This window comes from Hibiscus syriacus, unplaced genomic scaffold (assembly GCF_006381635.1).
Source record: "Hibiscus syriacus cultivar Baekdansim isolate YM2019G1 unplaced genomic scaffold, ASM638163v2 tig00109926_pilon, whole genome shotgun sequence".
Lineage (NCBI taxonomy): Eukaryota > Viridiplantae > Streptophyta > Magnoliopsida > Malvales > Malvaceae > Hibiscus > Hibiscus syriacus.
In genome coordinates this window covers 1,303,236-1,328,572 of record NW_024062532.1, presented here as the reverse complement: position 1 = coordinate 1,328,572, position 25,337 = coordinate 1,303,236, and the positions used below count along the sequence as shown (strand labels likewise).

Sequence of the window (25,337 nt, the reverse complement as noted above, 5' to 3'; positions counted from 1 at the left end):
ATTTACTTTAATAAAATCAAACTTAATTATTCTCTTCCTGCTTTTTAATAAATAAAATAAAACTTTAATTTCTAGATTTAAAATTTATTTTATATAACAATAATAAATTGCATAATGTGAGGTGTCAATCTTTAAAATTTTACTTATGAAATTTTATATTAAATGCATTCATGTTTTTACTCTTTTTTTCAATTTTAGTTATTAATTTAAAAAAATAGTGTTTTAGTTAATTACGTTGTTTTTTCTTCGTATAGTCTAGAGTAATTACAAGTTAATAATTTCAAAAAATTTCTTAGTTTATTAATAAAATACATACCCTATAAATATAACTGTTTGAACCTGAATCTTTTAGGGAGAAAATATTATCTTTTAAAACTAATGTCCTTCAATAGATTCATTGATAACTTACGTTGCCATTTGTGTTATGAGATATTAGTAACAAGTGTCGATTGTTAATTTGACCCGTGTATTTCAGATAAAATATTAATTTAACATATAAATACCAGAGTTCTTTTTAATATTGACGATAATTTTTAACTAGTTGACATTAAACATTCATATCCTTATATTCAAGTTACTCTAATCAAGAACTTCAAAAAAATAATAATAATTTTTTACCATTAAAATCATGATCCGTGCCTAAAATTTCTTATTCTCTCTTTTTTTTTAACCTCATGAACAAAATATGCCAAACATAGAAATATTTTACAAAGCAACCCATATATTATATAACAAACAAGAATAACGACAGACTTTCCTTTTGGATAATTTACTACAGTAAATTTAAAGACGGATTGAAAGCATGTCATTTTTACTGTTCAAAAACAATATTTTGAATTAAAAAATAGAAGATGACATGAATGCATGGCGTCTACATTATTCACGAATTCATTTGAATTAAAAAATTTAAGAGGCGCCTACACTGTTCATGAATATTAAAAAATTTTGGACGCCTTGAATACAAGACGTCTTCACCGTTCACGTAAATTCAAATTTACCGCACGTTGCAGCATGGCAGAGGCTGTGGCAGGCGACGCAGGGCGGGGGCATCAACACCATTATTATTTATGGTGCGTTTAGTTCAAAGATTGTAAGATTATCAATAGAAATAAAATATTATAGGATTATTGAGAATATTGTATTTTGTATTTAGTTGATTTAGCATGAATGCAAGATTACCGTGTTTGGTTAAAGGAATAAAAGATTATTGGAATGTATATTTTATCAAATTGTTCTTATTATATATTTATTTTTTTAACAAGTTAAAAAATATTTATATATTTTCTTTTAAAAATTTAAATTCATAAAATTTATATATTTTTTTACAAAATTAAAAATATAAAAAGGTTTAATGAAAGGGTAAAATTTTATTTTAACCCCTGAACTTCATATAAAATTTTAATTATAGATTTTTTTGTAAATCTAAAATAGTTTAGGGATAAATTTGTAATTTAACCTTCGTATAATTTTTATTATTCAATGACAGATTAAGAATATTTTTGAAAGAAAATTTTTTTTAAAGGCATTTTAGACCAAAACTCCGGTAATCCAACAATACCTAAGAAAAGGGAGGTAATGACATTCCCGGTAATATACCCCAAACAATACACTATTGGTAATGTAAGATTAGCGGGAATGACATTCTCGACCAACAAAACAGGGGAATGTGGATTCCATTCCCATGGGAATCTCACATTCCCCCAACTAAATATATCCTTAGGGGTAGATGATAGGCGTAGATAATGGGGGGAAATTTTTTGTTGAGAGAGTTGATTTTTGGTATTAAATAGGTGAAGTTGAAGATAAAGTGTGAGAAAAAAAATAGAGTGAAGAAGAAGAAGGGGAGGAAAAGCAAGAAAACCTGAGAAAAATAGTAAGTTAGATTTAGTATTTTTATTTAAGTAATATTATATTTCTTGTCTAATTTTGTTTTAAATTTTTAGATTGTATATTTTATAGATATAAATTTAATTTTACACATGTAATTTCAATAGATTTTGAGCAAAAAATACAAGGAAAGAAGATTTATTGTAGTTTTGGTATAATTTTTTGGTTCAAACAAGTAAGTTGGTTTAGTTTTGTTTAAAATTTGAGTGATAGTATGTATTATATTTGTTTAGAATTTTAGTGTTTAAAGTAGTATTTTTTTAAATTATTTATTATTTATTAGTTGCAATTAAGTATGTTAATAGTATTTTTGTTTTTGAACATGCAGAGAAAATGAGCAATAAGTTTTTAGCAATTGGCCATTACAATTGACAAATTTTGAAAACTAATGGCGGGGTTGTGTTTGAATCTAAAATCCCTATGAACATGATGTTTAAAAGGGAAATCACACTTCAACAATTAAAGGAGATGATAAAAATGAAAATTGGAGCTGAGATTGATGGTTTGCGGTACAGGTGGAATACATGTTACAATCCATTTAGATATTCTGCAATATCTCTTAAAGATAATAGTGATGTTGGAAGCATGATTGCAGTACATGAATCAACAAATACTCAAATTACTGAGTTATATGTTAAGGTGCATGAAATATATGATGTTCGCAGCTCATTCAAAAAACGTATTTTGAAATTCATCTGAAATGGGTTTCGGTAGCGGGACATCGAGTGCATTTCATCCATATGGATGTCGTTCGGCATACGCACATGTTGATATGAATGTTGATATTGACGTTGAAAACCTTTAAGGTCAATGGGGGAAACACTTGTCGATTTTAGCGATGATGATAAAGAGGATCTCGATTTGATTGGTGATGACCTTGGTGATGATCCTATTTTCGGTGGCGGTGAATTTAACGATGACGCAATTACATTCTATTAACTTCTCGCTCACATGAACTTAATAGATTATGATGCGATGAAAGCGCCTGAATTTCTGGATATGAATTCGGGTAACTCTCATGACTTATTAGTTGGGATTCCATATAGACTTCATTGTTGTAGAATCCAGTCCGAGAACTTGTTTGCAAAATGTGTTAAATATGGAGAAGAGTGTAATTGGAAGATTCGAGTGTCTAAACTTTAGAGGAAAAGTGATTGGGTGATCACAAAGTACAATGGCAATCACACATGTTTATGAAATTCCATCCAACAAGACCACCGACAATTGGACTCGAATGTAATCTGTGAACAAGTAAAGATGTTGGTTGAAGCAAATCCAAGAGTTCTCGTTTCAGTGATACAAGCATCTATTAAGAACCAATTTGAATATCAAATAAAATACTCCAAGAGTTGACATGCAAAGGAGAAGGCAAAGAAGTTAGTATTTGGTGATTACGATGAGTCCTACAATGAGCTACCGGCTTTATTACAAGCAATGCAATATTTCATCCTAGGGACTATAGTAAAATATCAGACCTTGGATGCATACAATCGAAAAGGTCAAGTTGTGGAAGGGAAGAAAATATCCCAGCAATTATTTTGGGCATTCAAGTCATGCATCGAAGGATTTCCATTTTGCAAATGTATAGTCCAAGTTGATGGGACGTGGTTATACGGAAGATACAAACATATATTATTGATAGGAGTTGTAGAAGATGGTGACCGAAATATCTTCCCAATTGCATTCACAATTGTTGATAAAGAATCATCGGAGTCTTGAAACTTTTTTTTGAGTAATTTACGTGAATATGTTGATTGAGAAAATGGTGTTTGCCTGATATCCGATAGAGGAAAATGCATTTTAATTGTAATTGAACAACCAAGAAGTTGTTGGACACCTCCACACATATATCCCACATATTGTGTACGCCATATTGGTAAGAATAGTCGAGAAATGTGGAAAAACAACCACATTTGTCGTGAAGTTTTAAGCATGAGTAAGTTTCATTCTTTCAATCCCAATTATATATGCGTATATATTTATACATTTTGATTTTTCTTGATGCCAACATCATATGATGAAACAGGATATGAACCATTGCGTCCAAAATTTGAGAGAAAGTTAGAGCATTTGAAGGTTTACGACAAACATGTGTGGACGTGGGCAAACAACAATAAACCAAAAAATCATCTGTAATAATGTGAATAAAATATTAAAAAATACCTTCGATTGGAATATGATTTTTTTCTTTCCTTGTTATTTATTGCTCCAAATCTAACGAAATTACATGTGTAAAATTTAAATTATATCTATAGTATACAATCTAAAAATTTAAAACAAAACTAGACTAGAAAAAAAAATAACTAGCTAATTTAAACAACAACTACAAACCAAAAATCATCTATAATAATATATGAATAAAATATTAAAAAAATATCTTCGAATCTAAATTTCTTTCTTTTATTTTTTCCTTCTCCTCTCCTTTATCTTCTCTTCACTTTGGTTCTAACCCACCCAATATATAGTTTTTTTCGTTAAAAACTCAATGAGTGATTTGCACGTGATACCTTTTTATGAGTAAATTACATCATTCATCACTCAGATATCTTTTCACTCCTATTTTGGTCACTAAAATTTAATTTTTTAATTTAATTACTGAAATTTCAAATTATTCATAATTTAATTACTCTAACTTTTAAATTTTATTTTTTTAATTATATATTAATAAAATAATAATAATGAAAAATATCATGTCACAAAAATTATTAATAAAATGAATTAGTTTAGTAGTTAAATTGAAATTTTTTAAACTTTAGTACCAAAATAAAAGTAAGAAGATAGTTGGGTGATGAATGATGTAATTTACCCATAAAAATACAGTGTCGTTAAGTCCTTAACAACGAGATATTAAAATGAAACAAAAAATAAATGTTAGGTATTTTTTCAAAAAATTAAAAATTTCGATAATAAATTAAATCAAACTGATAATTTGGATACTAAATGTATAAATTACCTTAAATATTAAAGATATGGGTGATAAAGTTTAGATACACCGATGGAGGATTAGTAAATTTAAATATCATGTAATTATATAATACGAAAAACATCAATATTTATATTAAAATTTATTTAATATGACGAGAGTTATTGACATCGGGAGACTTTGATTAAATTCATGAAATAAATTAATATTTTATTAAAAATTATAAATCAGATAAAATAATAATTCCTTTTACAATGATATTTTAGTGACCAAAATGTTACGGTTTAATAATGTAAGTGGTCAGAATATTATTCTTTTCTAATTTCAATTTAGGTTAGTATGAAGGAATTTTTCCTCCCAATGAGTAATGAATTTAAAAGAAAAAGAATGTGTAAATTGAGAATTTTTAATTATTTTTTAAAAAAATTGTGCAAATGAAGAAGGTGGAAATAGGGAAAACAATAAATAGGTCAAATCAACTATATGAGTTGGTTCAAGTGGTAAACAGTTTGATATCGTTTAAGTAAATTCTTGAATTCGAGTTTTCGTGTATACCGAAAATCTATACCGGGAGACTCATCCACCAAAATTAAGCGTGTAACACAGATCGGTCCGGATTAACCAAGACAAAACCTTGATATCGAAAAAACAAAGAGGTCAATTTAGGGGATGAAATCAAATGGCTTCCAAATTCATGGTGCGGGGTCGACAACAATTTCATTCTCGCGTTGACGTTTGTATTTCATTACCAGATGCATCATCATCATTATGTGGCAATTGAAAATTAAGCACAATTCTCATACATACCATTATGTCGGTCCATAATATCTTGTTTTGTTTGGTTGAATTACACCGGCCAGAACCGTCCATTTTAACTTCAACAAAACAAGTCGGGATTCGAAGAGGATGGTGACTTGTGTTTTGTTTCGAATGACATTCCGAGCGAAATCAATGGGTATCTTGTCGTGTTTTTTATTTGAAAGAGATGGAAATGCATTAGGGCCAAAAAAGTATATTCACGAATTAAATTTTATGGATCGCTTCGTCTCGACATTTTGAATCCGAATCCGACCTCTATTTTGTTAGAATTTGCTTCGAAGTCCGCGAATTAGAGATCGAAAGTGGAGAAACCAAAATGTTTCAGTCGAGATTCACAGGTTTTGGGATATTTTACTATAAAACAACCACCAGATTCAGACTCAGGGGTCGAGGCGTATCGATCCTTGAATTTAGGATCGAACGACCACCATCTACGACGGTCGACGATGACCACAATGACATCCAACACCAATGAACAACCACCTTCTATTTTTATTTTAGATTATTTTTATATTGAATAATAAAAATACCAAATTATAAAAAATAATAATAAAATAATTCAATCATTTCAAGAGAACAAAATTAAATTTTCTCTCTTTTTTTTATTAAAAAAGACTTGGATTTAGGGTAAGTACTATACAATATTTGTTTAAAGATGACTCTAGTCTAAAGCAATAATAATAATCTTTTTACTATTGAGATCGTTCGATTCGTATTCACGCTCCTCGAAGATGGTCCTTCGTTTTAAGAATTTAAATTTAAAAGGATAAATCAAATTTGTTCTAAATTATTAGCTTTTGCTTTGTTTTTTATTTTTTTTCTAAGGGTCCATTTGGTAAGTTTTCTAAAAGTATTTTTAGTTAAAAAATTCGTTTTTACCCTAAAATTAATGTCAAACGGATAAAATACGGTGGAAACAATGATTTCAAACTAGCCACAAAAACTAACTAGGATTCTTAACTTTTTCATTTTCAAATTTACGTTTGGAAGCAAATTATAATTTTATCCTTATTAATGCATGGGTTTCACCTAATTATGTATTTATATTTTATTTTAATAATCTAATACTAACATCCTAAAAAATAAATAAAATTCATGGTAAATATAATTCAACTTTATATTTTTAATTTATAAAAATAATATCTATAATCAAACATTTTATATTTTAAAACTCATTTTCTATAAATAAATTCAAATAACTTTTAAAATTTTCTTTTGGAATTTCTTGTTATCAACACTAGGGTGCTTATTGAGCGAGTCGATAGTGAGTTGGGCAGCGCTCGACTCGTGCTTGTTAAAAAATTTTGCTGCTCAACTCGTTACTCGTTAAGCTCGTTAAAATATTGCTCGACTCGTGCTCATTTAAAAAATTTATTGCTCAACTCGACTCGTTGCTCGTTAAGCTCACTAAAAAATTTACCTTTTTTAACTAAAAATAAAATTTACTAATACTATACGGGATAATAGGGTTGGGTTTTTTTTGTATTAAAATAATATTATTAATTAATATTTTTATTATTAAAAATAATAGAGTAGTTAACTTATTTTATTATTTATTAATAAATTAATAATATTATTTAGATTATTTTTTGAATGAAATAATTTTGAAGTAATTACTAAAAATGTTTTTTTAAATTAACGAGCAACTCGCGAACTTATCGAGTCAAGTTATACTTTGCTCGGCTCGCTCGTTAAGGTCTCGATTCGAGTTCGAATTCAAGTCGAACCAATTCGAATTAAACATTTAATAAATTTTGATCGAGTCGAGTTTAAACTACTCACAAGCTTATCAACTTATTAATCACCCCCTAATCAACGTCACTTTTTAAAAATAATACTAAACTGCTCCAAATTCCACATTATAATTATAGGTTGGAGTAACGTATTGAAAACCTAAAGAAGAAACAAGAAGAAGAAGCCACGTACTACGGTGTACGATTTCAACGTTATTACAAGACAAACCAAACAGATTACTTAATCATTAATTATTGTTTTATTCTGACATTAAAAAATTTCCACAACATTTAAATATTAGTATAATCAAATATTAAATTTAAAATCTTAAACATTAAATTTAAAATCTAAATAAATCAAATAATAACATATAAATCTCGTCAACATTTTTCCCCATTTAACAGAGATAATAATATTAATAAATGAATTAATAAATTGGGCAGGATGACCCATTCTTCCCCACATTAACATCATCGAAGAATTGAACCTAACTCCAAAACGTGTCGGTCAACTCTTCAAGAACCTGAAACCCAAAACTCCATAACTGTTGAATCTTTATGATTAAAAAATCCTCGAAATCAAAGCAATTCTGTTCCCTCTCCTCCCATAATCTCGTCTTCCTCATCGAAGGTTTCACTATCAAGAACAAAGCGGACACTCCACTTTCTCCGATGAACATTACTCTTTGACGGGGAGAGAAATTATTCGGATTGAGAAAGATTGAATCCATGTGTGATATTAGATTCATCATTTATCATGTTGAAGAAGACCCATCTTGATTTTCTTTCCGATTTTGTTCATGGGTTTTTGTACACAAATATGTTTCCAGTTGTTGCTTCTCTCTGGTGTTTTCTCTCCAAGTTCATTGCTTTTGTTTTCGGATCAAAACTTGGACTTGTTTAGGTTTGGACCTTTTTTATTGCTGATTTGTGTTTTCTTGGGGCTAAGGTATTGGATTAATGTTTTTTTTTTGTTGGTTTGGGTTTTTTTTCTTCAGGTCTTCAGTTAATGAATGCTTTGATGAGTTGAAAGAAAGACAGAGCTGTGATCAAGGGAACAGAGAAGCAGAGAATTCTTCTTCCATGGTGGCGAGCTCAAGCAAGTATGAGTTTTTGTATAGGAATGGCTTTACTGGATTCATTGAAGAACCCAAAGCTGAGAGCTTTACTGCTCATGAGTTATACCGATCCTGGTGATAGTTTTACTGTTGCAAAAGTTATGGAGAATTCTCTGGAAACAGAGGAGCTTGTCGAAGAGAAATCAAACGAAGTTTCATGCTTGAAAACGTTTTGGAGGAAGAGGAAGAACCAGAGGAATCTGCTCTGAGGTTTTCCTTTGACTGGGGTTTTGTTAAACATATCAAACAAGAACAGTCAATCGATGCAAAGGCTAGAGTTGAGGAGGAAACAGAAGATGTTAAAGAGACAGCAAAGGATTATGTTGTTGAAACGTTGTCGGAGGAACCAAAGCGTGTGAGGATTGAAAAAGAAGACTTTTGAAGAAAAAGCAGAGGAATCAGTTGAGAATTACATCATCGAGGAGAGTTTAGACGAACACGGAAGTGACATAGAAGAGAGATTCGACAGCTTTTTCGAGAGTCCGGTGATCGACATGTACATAGAAAAATGGCAGCACGAAAGAGAGGAGCCTAACAAAGAATGGTCGATGTCTAGCCACAAACAAGGTCGAGGCTGAGTCAATCACTTATGAAATATCGGCAATAGGAACATCTCAGATGATGCAGCAGCAGCGGATATAAGTGGTCTCATAAATGATTCCGACGATGAATTCATAGAACTGTGTGTAATGGGAGGAGGAGCACAGCCCGGAGAAGACTTAAACGCCGACGACGTCGAAGGTGAAGAAGACTTAAACGCCGACGACGTCGAAGGTGATTCGGAGTTCGAGTCAGACGACGACGATGAGGACGCCGAGTTTATGGAGCGGCTGAGAATGGAAATGAAAATGGCAAGAACCGGTGGACTTCCAACTATTCTAGAAGAGTCCGACTCTCCTCCAAAGATGGTGGAACAACTGGGGCCATTAAAGATTGAAGAAAAATATGATCACAAGGATCATATTGCCGAGATTCAGAAGGTTTACAAGAGTTACCGTGATAAGATGAGGAAACTGGACATTTTGAATTCCCAGACCATGCATGCAATCAGTAAGTCACCAATCAACCTCATTTCAATTCTTTCTTATTCCCATCACTGTTATTCCAATAAATGTGCATTTATTCCCTTTTCACTGCTCTAATCTTGATAAAGCCCGGGCTCCAGCCATGCCAGATTTTTTTCTAAGATTCGAGTTTGAGCAGTTACTGTGCTCTATTTTTTCACAAGGTTTACTGCAACTAAAAGACCCCGTTCGAGTAAGCGGAACATCTGGAAAAGCTTCAGCGCCGGGAGTTAAGTCACTTCTGTCACAAAATGTATGGCTATTGAAACAACGGAAGGCTGGAGCTGAGCCAATGAAGTGATTAGAGATTTGCACATAGATTTTGAGACGGTCTATGTTGGACAAGTATGTCTTTCCTGGGAAATACTTCACTGGCAATATGGAAAACTAAAAACGTTGGCGGAATCTTACCACCTCGGTTCATTATAACCAAGTTGCCGGGGATTTCAACGTTTTCGGGTGCTTGTGCAAAGATTTCTGGAGGATGAACCCTTTCAAAACAGGCCCAGAATCGAGAATTACACCAAGAACAGATGTGCACTTCGATATCTTCTCCAGGTTCCAGCCATTAAAGGTAATCAAATATGAACTGATCATCTATCTTTTGCAGCCCGCAACATGTTTTCAATCCTTGAAAAGCATCGCAATGCCTGCCCCTGCAGATGATTGCTCGAAAATCAAATCAGAAGATGCCGTGTCGGATGAAATGTTAGGCGACATCATAGAGGAATCGATGCACGTTTTATGGGACTTCATCCGCGCCGACAAAGGCGATTCGAGTGTGATTCCGAAGACTCCCCAGCAAGCAAAGGTTGCTCCGCAGGACCCTATTGACTTGGAACTTTTGACGGATGTTAGAGCAGATCTTCACAAGGTTTGCATCCTAAACCTCTGTGAATTTCATGCTTTTCCCGACTCCAATATTCGAGATAACATGCTCATCTTCCTCATACGCAGAAGGAGAGAAGGTTTAAGGAAATTCAGAGAAGTAATAACTGTATAGTAAAGAAGTTGCAGAAGCAACCACGAGGGGGAAATCTATTAGATAAAGCATTGTTCCTAGCTCAAGTTGAGCTGAAATTGGTTTCAAGAGTATTAAACATGGTGAAAATAAGCACGGATCAGTTAGTGTGGTGCCATGAGAAATTACAGAGGAACTTCAGAAGTAGGAAGATAGAGATAGAACCCTCATTTACACTGTTCCCATGTTAACTTTGGTGGTGAATATGTTAATCACTTGTGAATATGTTATATACCTCATTTATACAGCAACACAAAAAATATTGGAATTTTGATACCTAAAAGGAAAATCTTTATTTAGTTGGTGTTTACCATTTTTTTCGCCAAGAGTACGAACATATGTTATCTATTTTTTTTCAATAATATAAAATGATTACAAGATAATATATATTAATAATCTTTTTTTGGATAAAAATAAATCCAATGTTTATATATATATATATATATGTTTTTTTTTACATTTTCTTAAGCTTGTCATGAATGATGGAGTTTATGGGTTAGGGTTTGGGCTTCAAAACCAATTAGACAAAATAACAAAAAAAATCAACCTGTTTAAGCCCAAAAGTTGTTCAAGTACATCAAGTGTGACACTGAGTCGGGGAAAAACTTGTAGACATCTCACTATAGCATGAAGAGTCTCAAGGCATGCTTGGCATGAGCATTGGCAAAGGCAAAGGCAAGGGAAATCCAATGGATCGAATATCATCCTACTGATCATCGTTATTCATCACCATGTTCCCTTGCATCTCATGTGGCAAGGCCCCTGAAGAGAAGCCGCCATTGCAGTGTCCGAGCATGGAAGACGACATGTTTAGCAACATGGAAGTAACGTCGACCGCCGGTTTCGCAGGCGGCAAGTTTTGATCGAGAGGTGCAAAAACAAGGCTGGTTAGGTGTCCGTTGGACATGGGAAGTACTTGAGGAAGCTTCTCTTCAGCCATCGGGTCGATGGGCTTGTAAGGGACAAAGACTAAAGGAGAAAACGCTGCAGAACATGTCTGTAGTAGTACATCAGTGTTACTGTTCGAGCCTCTACTAACCATATCGGACATCGACGATGTTTCAGGTATAGGAGAAACCCACGATCCGTGGAGTTGGTTTTCTTGAAGATCTTGCATATCGCCCATGAATCCTGCAAGAGTTTTCATAACAACAGTTAAAAAAGAGGCAGAAAAAGAAAGCGGTTCACTCGTTTGTAGTTAGATTGCTTACATTGGGTGGAATAATGCATTTGTCGAGGTATCTCTTTGATGTTGCAGAGCCGGTGAGAGAAGGTAACCTAAACTCATGCATCATCCAATCAGTTTTCACCCCTTTGGCAGCTCTACCTTTGTAGAAAACAAGAGATTTCTTCAAGCCAATGCACTTGGAGGTGGTAGTGCCTTCCGATGAATAGATGGGTCGGTCAGTCCCGGTGGCTTTCCAAAATTCAGCTTCTATTCCATTCCCCAGAGCTTCTATTCCACTGACTTGGTCAGATTTATAATATATACAAATTTTGCATCTGTGAATAGATAACAGTTAAACTGGCAGTTAATGAACATGTGATGATTAATTTAATGCACAAACTAACATGGACCACTTGCCCTAACTGGGGACATATATCTTTGTAGGCTACTTTCGGAGTTATTACAAATTCCAACTCCTAAAAACCAAATCAATTGAAAACAGATGCATAGCCGAGGAAAGAGCCATGAAAACAGAGCAAAAACACTATCATCCACTGATAACATCTCATGAAATCACATCAGTGCTAGTTTTAAATCGATAAGCTCTGCATGACCTGAGCACGTTGCAGCCATTGAGCCGGAAAACATAGCAGATGGCACAAACCCACCCTTACGGTACCTTAACACTCATCTACACCTACTTCCCCTCTTTAAAAGCCCCCATCAACATTGAATTTGAGCCAGCGTTCCTTTTAGTGGTGACCGTTCTCCCTACATCTTTGAATGTCGGATACCTAATGCAAACTTCCAGCAAGTCTCTAACTGTGAAGATATCCGATCAATCAATACTCCACCACTTGAAAACCTCAGACCATATTGAATTTGTTATGCCACGCACAACAAAAAAGGTGGTATGAGCACTCTACACAACACCATGGACATCCATAGAAAACTTTGGATGCGAGGACAAAAACTTAGGTTTCAGTAGAGGTGAGAGAAACATAATTAAAAAGAGGGATAAATTGAAAATTTGTCCTTAAAACTGTTTTGGGCTTATAAAAAAGTTCAAAATTAGTATTTTATATAAAAGGTCCGAGATTAAAATAAAAAATAAACATTTTTACTAATGTGTTACGACATCAAACTAATGACATTCGATGTCCCAATGACCAAAACTTAATAAAACAATAATGCGAGTGACCAAAACTTAACTTTTTTGAATTTGATTAACAAAATTGTACAAATATGAAAGGTAAATGATTATTATGATAGTTTACTCAAAAAAGTAAATAAATAAATTTATATTATAATTACTAATATCACGTGTACAAGACATATCATTAAAAAAATAATATATATGTAGGAGTATATATATATTATTTGCTTTTACTAATGACTATATGGAAGCAACTACCCATTAAAAGAAGAGAAAATAACTTCAGCGACCGAAAATGTCTTATAATACATGATTTTAATTAATTTTTTTATATTTACGAAAATGACCAACAAATTCGCAACGCGAACTTCAATTTCGCAACACATGTTCCAAAATCGCAACGCGAATAGGTAAATCACAACGCGAATAGGTAAATTCTCAACTCAATTACCGATATAGGTAAACACGGTAGAAAAAATCGCGTTGCGATAATACTGTTTACATTGCGATAGTATTGTTTACATTGCGATAGTACTGTTTACCTATATCGGTAATTAGCGTTGCGAATTTGAAAATCGCATTGCGATAGTACTGTTTACATTACGATAGTACTGTTTACCTATATCGATAATTAGCGTTGCGAATTTGAAAATCGCATTGCGATAGTACTGTTTACATTGCGATAGTACTGTTTACATTGCGATAGTACTGTTTACCTATATCGGTAATTAGCGTTGCGAATTTGAAAATCGCATTGCGATAGTACTGTTTACATTGCGATAGTATTGTTTACACTGCGATAGTACTGTTTACCTATATTGGTAATTAGCATTGCGAATTTGAAAATCGCATTGCGATAGTACTGTTTACATTGTGATAGTATTGTTTACCTATATCGGTAATTAGCGTTGCAAATTTGAAAATCACATTGCGATAGTACTGTTTACCTATTTCGGTAATTACCGTTGCGAATTTGAAAAACCGCGTTGCGATTTACCTATTCGCGTTGCGATTTTGGAACATGTGTTGCGAAATTGAAGTTCGCGTTGCGAATTTGTTGGTCATTTTCGCAAATCCAAAAAAAGTTGGTTAAAATCGTATATTATAAGACATTTTCGGTCACTGAAGTTATTTTCTCTTAAAAGAATCGATTTGATACTCATTTTTTAAAACAATTGTATATAAAATTATTAAAAATAAATTAATATAATATTTTTTAAATAATTCATATTAGAATTTAAAATTTTAAATATTATCATTTTTAATACATTAAAAAACTTATTTTTATTTAGTCCTTTTCTTAAAAAGAATTAATTTGATACCCGTTTTTAAAACAATTGTATATAAAATATTAAAAATAAATTAATCACCTTTTTAAAAATAATTCATGCTATAATTTAAATATTTTGATTTATCATTTTAATTCATTAAAAATCTATTTTTATTTAGTCTCTTTTTTTTGGTTTTTTTTAATAGAAGAGAGGCCTAAGGCCATTACATCAAGGAATTTTAGGGAGAGTAGGGAGGGCTAGGGGTGTATTCGGTTCGGTTCGGTTCGGTTTTTTATCAAAAACTGAACCGAACCGAAATAAACGGTTTTTCAATATTTAAACCGAAACCGAAATCGAATAGTTAAAAAACTGAAAAAACCGAAACCGATTTTTTCGGTTCGGTTCGGGTTTTTTAACGGTTCGGGTTTTTCGGTTCGGTTCGGTTCGGAACCGAATCAAAAAAATAAAGCCTTTAAACCGAACCGAAAATCGAACCGTTTAAAGCCAAACCGAACCGAACCGAACCGTTTTACTCGGTTCGTGTCGGTTTTTCGGTTTTCTCAGTTTCGTTGCTCACCCCTAGGGAGGGCCATGAAGGTCCCTATATAAAGATGCAGTGATCGAAATAGGAGGGACCATGTAAAGGCTAGGAGAACCATTGAGATTACAAGGGAGCTTCGCCAAGGAATCAGCAACATAGTTGGCTTCACGACGAATGAGTCGTAACTCAACTGACCAGGCTTGAGCAGTTAGTCTTGAAATGGCACGTACCAGAGCGATCGGGCTGGACTGTGCAGAGGGGGACTTGATCAGGTTAAAAGCTTATGCACAATCTATTTGACACTATAGGCGATGAAGTCCTTGATCCCAAGAGATCTTGAGGCCTTCATGAATGCCCTAGAGCTCAACATGAAGAGAGGTAGAGGAGCCTCTAATCTGATGAAACCAACGATCCACTCACCGAAGTTATTCCGAATAACACCACCAGAGGAGCCGCAAGTCAAGGCTGTGAGGAGAACCACCAATATTTAAAGTATACCAATCTTGAGGAGCTGGAGGTTCTCTTCCATTGCAGAACTATTTTACTCAGCAATATGCTAAATATAAGATCAGATCAGATCAGATCATTGATCAAGACCATAATTAATTATGTTTCCAGCTTATTAGAAGTGGTGTGACCTGGAGTTTCAATAATTGGATCTCCTGTGCTTTTATCGACATTTTCCGTGTGTACCACCGTAGAAGATTACAGAGATGCGCAAGCTTCGATTATACAACTACTTGGATTACCACAAAAAGATAAACAAATAGGTGTAAGCACAAGAATTTGATGAATGATGGATGAATTGAAAAAGGAAAATACAGGTGGTACATGTTTGTTCTGTAACAGACAAATGGATTCTCAATCTAATCTTCTTTCAACTCATTAGGTGGCTGAGCTTCAAACCCCCTTTGCTCTCTTTGAAGTGAATAAGGCATATAAGTCCCCATAATTCGATCCACATGACGAAGAATGGCTGCGAGAAGTTGTATTTGCTACCATAAAGCTGATGGTGGACATCATGATATGCAGAATTGTTTCTAAAGAATATATGGAGGGGGTTTCCGGGAAGCATTAGCCCGCAATGGTCGTCCACTGTTTTGATGGTGGCGAAAGAGAAGAAAAAGATGGAGGTCCGAGGAGACATGCCAGACAGCATAAATGATAAGGCCCGCCTACTGTGTCAAGGAGAAGCCCCTCTAACGGATGGTTGTACAAAGCTCCAAATGCATAGGGAACAATAAGACGGTGATGCCAAGAGTGCAGGTGCTGATAGAGGAACTTGTTCTCGTGGAAGTATCGATGCAAAAAGTATTGCCAAGTATCCATACCAGCATTGCTGTAACAAGCTGTCTAGCTAGAATAATAAAGGAAGATAACTGCTGAGGTGAAGCCCGGCATGACCCCCTGTGACCTGCACAAAACAATGTTCGATAAATATGTACAATATGGATATAATTTCACACTCATTATGCATGCTAGCAAACCATACGGGATTTCGGGTTTCAATTAACAAAAATCAAAGATAAAAAGAAGATAAAAACTGAAAAGGACTCAGCTACATATGAAATTATAACAGTTCTGTAACACAAGAAACAGGGAACAACACCTAGCTTACAAGTGTTTCATCAGGCAACAAGATAATGAAGAAACCCGCGAAATCAGTCCTAAATAGAGGAAGTTTGATGTGGTTGGTTGTGATAACTAATGAAAACAGATTACTTCCATTAAACTAAAGATCACAATTTAAAAACGCAACCCCAAACAAGCAAATGTCTATATTTACTCCGCCTAGCTCCTATCTAATAAAGCATAAATTCAAAAGACATTGTCCAGGGTATATGCAGAAAAGCATATAAATTGCAGCACGATTACAGATGAATCTAATAATTACAAAGACAATTCACATGTCACAGGAATAGTATCCGACCCGGATACACTCATTTCTCCCAAGTTCTTTCATATTTGGAGAATAGTACCCGCATACGTATGTTCAAGTATGTGTTGGACCGAGTACTTAGGGGGGAAATGAAGGGTTAGAGGCTTAGAGCAACATAGATTCAACGAAACAAAGCTACTAGATAAGCTATGAGCCTGACAATCACTATAAGTACATGAACACCAATATGCTCTATAACTAAGTAGTTCTTTGAAATAGAAATCTTTCATGGATCAAAAGAAATCAAATTGACTCATGGCTGATTATACCTGAAATTATCCATCCAACTTTAATATGGTGAACAAATATATGGCATGCAACGGGATGATGCAAACAATTAACTCCAAACTTTTGATATATCTTTACAAAGTAAGCAAAGCTATGAATTTGCAAAGTATTTTCTAGGCAGAAAGTAAAAGGAAAAAAATTGAAAAGACCCTAAGAATAATCTAACAAAAACTTCTCCAGGAAAGGTAGTTCGATTCACCTTTATCTGCCCCAAAAAGGGGGAGGGAAGAAAAAACAAGAATTTTGAATGAAACGCAACACAGAAACAATTCGGTTCTCCTAAATTTAAGCTATAATTATAAATATGCATAAAGGAGTCGTTGAAGGGAGGGTTTACCGTGAACAAAAGGATGGCGACAGCAGCCTGAAGAAACTGCTGCAAGAGAACGCCTTTAAAGACTGTTCGTTTGGAAACCAAATTCTTCTCTTCCTCGTCTCTTTTGGAATGCAATCTATAATTCTCAAATGACCCTAAACACATATAAATCCCTGAATAAATCCAATAAACAACAATAGGAACCACAGTTCCCAACAATTCATCGGATACAGCAAAACCCATTCCCATTTGACTAAACTAATCCCAAACAAAATCACATGAGCTGATTCTTTTATTTATTAAAGTTTGAGTCTTTCAGTCGAAATTGAAAGATTTAAATGAACATAAATAAAAGTCAAAACTTTATTTATTAAAATAATGAAAGCAGGTGTTGCCTAGGGTTGGAAATGTCGCAGAAGATTCGAAAAGGAAAGAAAGGAGCGAGGAGGAAGACGGAAACTATGGGCTTCAATAACAAGGAGCAAATTTCGGTGGGTCCTTTCAGAAATATCTAACATAAAGGGGTAAAGTACATGGATGCTCATTTTTGTTTTCAATCTATCTTATTTTGACTATTGGATTTGAAAAATTTATATTTTAGTTACTAATATTTCTTGTCTATCTTATTTTGATCACTTAGTATTAACTCCGTTAGTATGATGATATGATATGTTTTTAGAAAATATTTATTTTTAATTATTTTTCCATTGATTTCATATTTTATCAAATAAAATTAATATATATATTTAAATATATATATCGAGTCGAGTCAGGTTAGGTGCAAAAAAACAGGTTGGACTTTGGATCAGGTGAAATCACCCTACACTCGAGTTGGTTTGATTTTTGGGTGGATAGTTTATTTTTATAGGGTTGAGTCTGGTTGGATTTAAAGTCGATCCAACCCCACTTATGTCCACCCCAAGGAGAGACGGAAGATTTTATGTTAGGGGTGAACTTCAACTTATAAAATTTTATCGAAGAATAAAATTTAAGAGGGAATAAAACAGATTTTTAATAAAAATACATTAAAAATCTAAAATATATAGTAATTTTATATTTTTAAAAGAACAACCGCACCTAATACCCTGCCTAGGTACATCCCTGCTCACTCCTAAATCATATAGAGATATAGAAAATTTTCTATCAACACAAGTTTTGGGATATTCCAAGTATGATCTTAGGGTTTCTATCATATAATCTATTTGTAGAGTTTTTCTTTAACTATAAGGGAAATTTTAATATAATTTTCCATGTCATGTTTTTTTGTTTTCTGTTTTTATATTAAAATCAAAATCAAAATAATATATATATATATATATATATATATATAAGTTGAGGATATTTTTAAGAATCAATACCAAATTGGTAAGATGTGTGAACATTATGGTCTAATTTTATTATTACACTAATTAAAGTCATACGATCCTTATGTAATTAAAACGTTATGTCCCAGTTAATTGAATGATTAAAAATTATACTATTAATAGTTGAGTGATTAGAGTGTAGTTTATAATTAATGTATAATAATAATAAATTTACTATTATTTTTCTTCCAAAATTTTATAATTACTAAACCTTTATTAATTCGGCTGCGGATTTCACATTGGTTCTCTTACTTTCCGAAACAAAACTAAGTATTTAATACCTAAATTATTAGTTTTTGTACTTTCAATTTTTTTAAAATCATATTTAATGTTTAGTTTTTGTACTTTCAATTTTTTTAAAATCATATTTAATGTTTAGTTTTTGTTCCATTTTAGTACCTATCGTTAAAAATTTAACGCGTTTAGCACTTACAGTATTAGTTTTGGTCCGTTTTAGTACCTAAACTTTTAATTTTTTTCAAAAATTAACGTTATTTTTTTAGCATGGGTACTAAAATGAAATAAAAATTAAACTTTAGGTATGGTTTTGAAAAAAAATTAGGTGCTAAAACAGATCAAAACTGATAATTTAGGTACTAAACACGTAATCTATCCGATAAACAATTGATTTGACAAGAGGAAAGATCCACATTTTTTCTTAAATACTGATATGCAATGACAGGTCCTTGAATTTGGTGAGTGCATGTTCAAGGATGTTCTTGTATTATACGAGTTATGTAAATGTACTTAAGCTGCTCTAGGGTGTGTGGATACTTTGAATTGATACCGTCCTTCATTACGAACAGAAATGTAAAGATAAGGATGAAGCTGAAGTTTGGTTGTCGGGTCTTAAGGCATTGATTTCTCGTGGTTCCTATACAAAATGGGAACCGAAGTAGTAAATGGAAACGCATCAGTAGATGGTTCTCAACCCTGCACCAAAAAAAATCCCAATTCGCCATTAGTATTTTTTCTATTTAATGATGCTTGGTATAATTATGTGTCTACTTTTTGTTGTAATTAGTTTGGGAAAGGCATTTGCTGACATAATTACACATATTGCTTCAGTCAAGTGTCGGTCTACTGAATTCAATTGACTTAGGCTTAGTATCACCTGGGTCTGTAGAGACCTCAAATAGTCGGAGTTCTGGGGCTGATGCAATTAGAACCAGTTATCAAGTGTTGTGAGTTCATCAAGCCAAAGTTCTTCCCGTTAAGGGCCTGATGCCTTGGGTGATGTTTTCATATGGGGACAAGGTATTGGTAAATAGAGTATTGGGTGGTGGTACTGATAAAGTTGGAAATTCATTTAACACAAAGATGGATGCACTTCTACCAAAAGAATTGATATTGAAAGTGTTTTCTTGACGTGAATAATATAGCTGTGGAGGTAGGCATGCCGCTTTGGTCACAAAGCAAGGTAACATTTTTAGTTGGGGAGAGGAATCAGGGGGCAGGCTTGGGCATGTTTTAGAAACTGATGTTCCCAAACCTAAACTCAGATATTCTCAATGGCATGAGTTTTGAATCAGTAGCATGTGGGGAGTATCACACTTGTGCTGTTACAGTCTCTGGGATCTTCTACATGGGGTGACGGAACACACAACTCGGGTCTCCTTGGGCATGGAACTGAAGTCAGTCACTGGATCCCCAAAAGGGTTAGCTACATGGAAGGCATGCATGTCTCATTATATCCTGTGGACCTTGGCACAAAGCTCTGGTGACAGATAGTGGCCAGTTGTTCACATTTGGAGAAGGATCTTTTGGTGCTCTGGGCCATGGGGATTATAGTAGCTTTGTCCAAATATGTAATGAGACATGGTGATAACAAACCAAGACTCTTTCCTGAATGCGTAGATGCTTGTGACAAAATATGTAAGGTTGCATGTGGATATAAACTCACAGTCGCTCTTACAACCTCAGGACGAGTGTATACAGTGGGGAGTTCCGCTTACGGTCAATTGGGGAGCGCTACAGCTAACGGCAAGCTTCCAACTCGGGTTGAAGGTAAAATAGCATATAAATTTGTGGAAGAGATTGCCTGCGGATCATATCATGTTGCTGTTGACTTCCAAAACAAAGGTTTATACTTGGGGAAAAGGCATAAATGGGCAATTAGGACACGGAGATATCAATGACAGAAATACACCAACTCTAGTAGATTTTCTGAAAGACAAGTCAAGAGTGTAGCTTGTGGTTCCAACTTTACTGCAGTTATAAGTCTTCATACCGGTGTTGATCATTCTCTGTGCTCTGGTTGTCGAAATCCATTTGGTTTCAGAAGAAAACATACCAATTGCTATAATTGTGGACTAATCTTCTGCAAACTATGCACTAGTAGAAAATCTCTTAATGCTTCTATGGCTCCGACTAAAACCAAACCATACATACAGAGTGTGTGATGAATGTTTCGCTAAATTAAGAAAAGGTGCAGAACCTATTTCAGCTCCCAGGTTACTGACCGAAGTCTCCAGACTTTCTGTCGACTCATGTTATCAGGCTGAAAGTAGGAATTTCAAGCATGAACTGAAACTAGAATCACAAACTCGCCTCCTCTTCCCAGTTCAGAATGGAAACTTTCATCTCAGAGGATTTTATTCTCCTAAGATGCCAATTTGTCCGGTTAGAGATTCTAAGAATATTTTACCGGCTTCTATTTCTAGTTCCAAAAGGACTTCTGGGGAACATCTCCTGCTTCAGGAATGTTGAGCCCAAATCGATCTTCTGGAGACTGTTGATTCAAAGCAAATGAATGAGAGTGTTAACCCTGAGATCATAAATTTAAGGGCACAGGTAGCCTAATGAAAGCTTCTTCTTCTTTTTTGACGATTAGCACTATTACTTATTCAATTCAATGTGAAGCTTTGATACTACAAAGAGGTGAGCATGCATTGTTCTTTGCCTACTTTTTAAAAAGAAACAGAGAACTTATTTGTTTTGCTTGGAATTGCTTTGGTATTTACTTCTTCAGAAAGGACAATGATGCTGATGGAATAACTGCATTAATTAGGAATTTGTTTGCTAATTGTAAGACAAATTTCATAACCAATAACCTTGGAGTATGACATTTTAGTATTAGGATGTTTTGAAGAGTTTGACTTGGTTGATCAATATATGAAATACTTAAAGCCTTGAAGTTTGAGTGCTTCTGCTTTCCTCAAGTAAGAAGTTTACTCTTTCTCCATTGCTTTCTATTTGCAAAAGCAATCTAAATTCCCATAATAAAACATTAACACCTTGGAAACTGATTCTTCTCATCATCCATATAAAGATCCATATTTTTCATTGCTATTCTAAGACCTATAATTATAACTCGTTTAGGGAGTCGTACTTTGGGCTAACTTTCTCATTGAAGTTCTCTACAATCTCAAACTAAAGTATGCTGGACAATTCTTGCAGGTTGGTGTTTTTACTTGCAATCCCAACACCTTGAAGCTAAACTTGAAAAGACTTCAAAGAATTAAAGGAGGTGACTGCAATAGCAGAACATGAAGCGAAAAAATGCAAATCAGCGAATGAAGTGATTAGATCTCTTACCGCTCAGGTTGGATACCTTTGTTCATGTGTTACAGTTAAAAGTTCGAAAATAGATGAATATGGTTTCAATTGGTTGAACAGTATCAGTGATTTATGTAAAATCTTATGGCATTTTACAGGACATATACAACATAGAGTCTACATTCTAAAATGATATAGTTTATGGTCAACTGGTCTTGCAGTTAAAGGAGATGGTTGATAATCTTCCAGCAGGCAAGAATTCCTTCCAAATTCCAGTTCTACTGGCAGAAACACCGTGAACCTGCGCTCAGATAGTTGCCATGCAACCAACATCGGGCTTCCACAGAGTGAAGCAAGTTGCAATCTAGAGAACATCTCCAATTCTCATGGGACCAAAGGACAAACTGAAAGTCGGAGATAGTAATACAAGACGAACCCGGAGTGTACTTCACCGTTGCCTGACGGCGGTAATGAGCTCAAGTGTTCGCTTAGTACACATTCTTGATCCCTCTTTTAAATCAACACAACTAAATTGATGAACTGCACACTTCGATAAGCTTGTGACGTTTGCTGATTTCTACGAGTTCTTTACTTCAATAAGCTTAATATCTATTCATTGCACAGTCAAATGCATTTTTCTGTTGATACTTGTGGTGTAATGGTTAAGTCATGAGTGGGGGATTTGAAATCAAGGTCTTTTTTGGAGGTAAGGTGTTAAATATTTTTGCAGTATCACAATCGGAGTTTGTGTAGCAAACTTGCAAAAGGTAAATGCTCTGAATTTACAGGTCTGAGCATTTATAGAAACACAACTTAAGTAACTTGAGAGAAAATTTATCGAGTCTAGAAGGATTATATGCTCTTTTTTGCAGTAAGAAACATTTCACAGAAGAAAGAGCAGAAAGCTGGTGGGCTGAAAATGGGGTTAAAGTATGTGAACGCATAGTATCATACGTATGCATTAGCTATGAAACATGAACATTTCCAAATTACATGGAGGAGCTTAAATCAAGGATATCAGGTCAGAATAACATGTACAGTGAGAAAGATAATAAGCATATAGGAAAGGAAGTATACAAGAAATTGCATTATGAGGAACCACTATTAAATTTTGCTGCTTAGATTAGTTGACAGATTATTTTTTTCATTGGATCAATTTGTGGCATCAAGGGAAGCTCAACATATTTAATTGACAGCATGTTACCTTGGGCAATTGGAATTTATATCTTCATCATTGGTCATTCTTCCCTGGAATTCTTAATCTCTCTTAGCATTCTTAAATGAATGAATTCATCTTGCTATGCAAGGAATTTCCATAGACGACTGCTAAAAGTCTCAGTTTAAGAAATAAATAAAACAAGATAAAAGAAGATCAAACATATTAAATGAGAGAGATATGAACATGGAATCTAATACATTTGAACAACTAAATTTTTTTTTCATCACCCTGCTAGTATTTAGGCTCAACAAGTAATCTAGTGTGAAAGGATGGAAGCTAGTGATGTTCTCCATGAATTCATTACAATTGCAAGTGAGTTGACATACTCATCTTCCCCAGTGGAGCTCAACTTTCAAACTCTCAGTTATTCTCTAAATATGTAATCCAAAGTTGAACACAAAAATCTGTTAATCAAACTACCTTCTCTTCAAGCGAGACATGCCGCTTTCAATTTCTAACTTCTCCTCCTTGAATGGTTGTGTTGATGAGTCTGATAACTGGGTAACCTAGAAACACTGCCCTTGCTTTCCTTGCATTAGGTCCTATCTCCTCTATCATGTATTTCCACCCATCGATAGGTCTCTCCGGCTAAATATGTGAGTCTTGATAAAACTAGCTATCTGTACAATTTCAGTAAACCAAAAGCAGCTTCAGTTCAATAGACCAATGCACTGGCGACAGGAGCTCATAACTAATAACAACGGACGACATAACAACACGCACCTGGAATTACAGTATGCAATTCGACGATCAAATTCTTGGAGGAGAATATCTTCTTCCTCTGTGACATCTCCCAGACGTTTCCATCAGGAGCTTTTGACGTTGTTTCCCAACCATCAGGCTTGTTTTTCAACTCAGAAGAGCTTGGGATTTTGAGTTCTCCAAATCAGCATTGGCCGAGTCAAAAATCCTAAACAATATACAGTAATGCGTTAAGCGTGAAGAGAAACAACTATAGTCATTCAAGTTTCAAAATTATGAAACATAACAAAAACCCAAAGCCCTACCAAGATATCTCATAATCCGAACATAGCAAGGAACAAGGAGCATAAAAGAGAGAGAGGGACATACTCAGAGCAGCTATCAAGCATCTATCGATATCATCAGCTGAATCCCCCAATTTAGCTTCTTCCAACTGGCAATCTCCTTCATCCACAACCCAGCATGGATTCTCTGTTCTTTACCTATAATCTTTCTTATGTTCTCCAAACTATACAAACCCACCGCCATCCCCTTTCCCTCCTTTTCTGCTTCCTCTTCTGCCTCTGCTTGGGGTGACTTTCGTCTCTCGTTCCAATTCTCATTCATGTCTTCAACGAAGGCCTTGGTTTCTGCATCGACGTCCGGTGAAAGCGCCAATTTAGTCGAGTCTGCACTGGAAGTGAAGTTAACTTCAGCTTCCCAGGGAGCTCTGTTCTTGGGAGAAACGTCATCGGGGAGCCAAGCAGTTTCCCAGGCGTCGTTCCAAGAGTCGTCTTTGTGGTTTTGAGGGGGTTTTGTGGAAAGGGATTTGAGAAGGATGGTGGGATTCAACTGAGATTTAACATATTTGGATTGGATTGGATTGATTGATGGGTTTGTGAAGGATTTGGCAATCCGATTCAAGGAGTGCATCCTTCTAGGGTTTTACAGCAAGAAATGAATTCCAGTTTCTAGCTTTAAGGGAAGAGCGGCAGAAGCATGCTAGTATTTTAATTTTTTTTTCCAAAACAATATCTAAAGTTTAATTTTTGATTCATTTTAGTATCACGTCACTAAAAATTTAATGTTTTTAGTACTTAAAATATTAATTTTAGTCCATTTAAATATCTAAACTTTTAATTTTATTTTAAAACTTAATGTTAAATTTTGAATATATACTAAAATGAAAAAAAATAAACTTTAGATATTGTTTTGAAAAAATTGAAAATTTAAGTATTAAAACGGATTAAAACTGATAATTTAAATATTCAATGCGTAATTTATCCAAAAATATCTTGATCAATTACATTATCATTTTATTGATTTTTAAT

General features: G+C 34.1%; 2 protein-coding genes and 4 pseudogenes across 2 annotated transcripts; 3 read left to right on the top strand and 3 right to left on the bottom strand.

Annotated features, from left to right (window-relative positions):
* Positions 1-7,844: 7,844 nt before the first annotated feature.
* On the top strand, positions 7,845-9,972 carry LOC120210694. The gene is made up of 3 exons (XM_039209394.1): positions 7,845-8,266; positions 8,361-9,530; positions 9,709-9,972. The coding sequence occupies exons 2-3, from the start codon at positions 9,170-9,172 to the stop codon at positions 9,843-9,845; spliced, it is 498 nt and encodes a 165-aa protein (XP_039065325.1). The 5' UTR covers positions 7,845-8,266; positions 8,361-9,169; the 3' UTR covers positions 9,846-9,972.
* A 5-nt stretch (positions 9,973-9,977) lies between these two features.
* Positions 9,978-10,842, top strand: LOC120210695. Its single transcript, XM_039209395.1, has 3 exons — positions 9,978-10,118; positions 10,207-10,418; positions 10,502-10,842. Exons 2-3 carry the CDS (start codon positions 10,251-10,253, stop codon positions 10,754-10,756), a joined length of 423 nt encoding a protein of 140 aa, XP_039065326.1. The 5' UTR covers positions 9,978-10,118; positions 10,207-10,250; the 3' UTR covers positions 10,757-10,842.
* Positions 10,843-11,142: 300 nt separating this feature from the next.
* On the bottom strand, positions 11,143-12,366 carry LOC120210760 (annotated as a pseudogene).
* A 3,120-nt stretch (positions 12,367-15,486) lies between these two features.
* On the bottom strand, positions 15,487-17,724 carry LOC120210692 (annotated as a pseudogene).
* A 1,767-nt stretch (positions 17,725-19,491) lies between these two features.
* LOC120210759 lies at positions 19,492-21,317 on the top strand (annotated as a pseudogene).
* A 2,624-nt stretch (positions 21,318-23,941) lies between these two features.
* Positions 23,942-24,983, bottom strand: LOC120210758 (annotated as a pseudogene).
* Between the last annotated feature and the right edge of the window lie 354 nt (positions 24,984-25,337).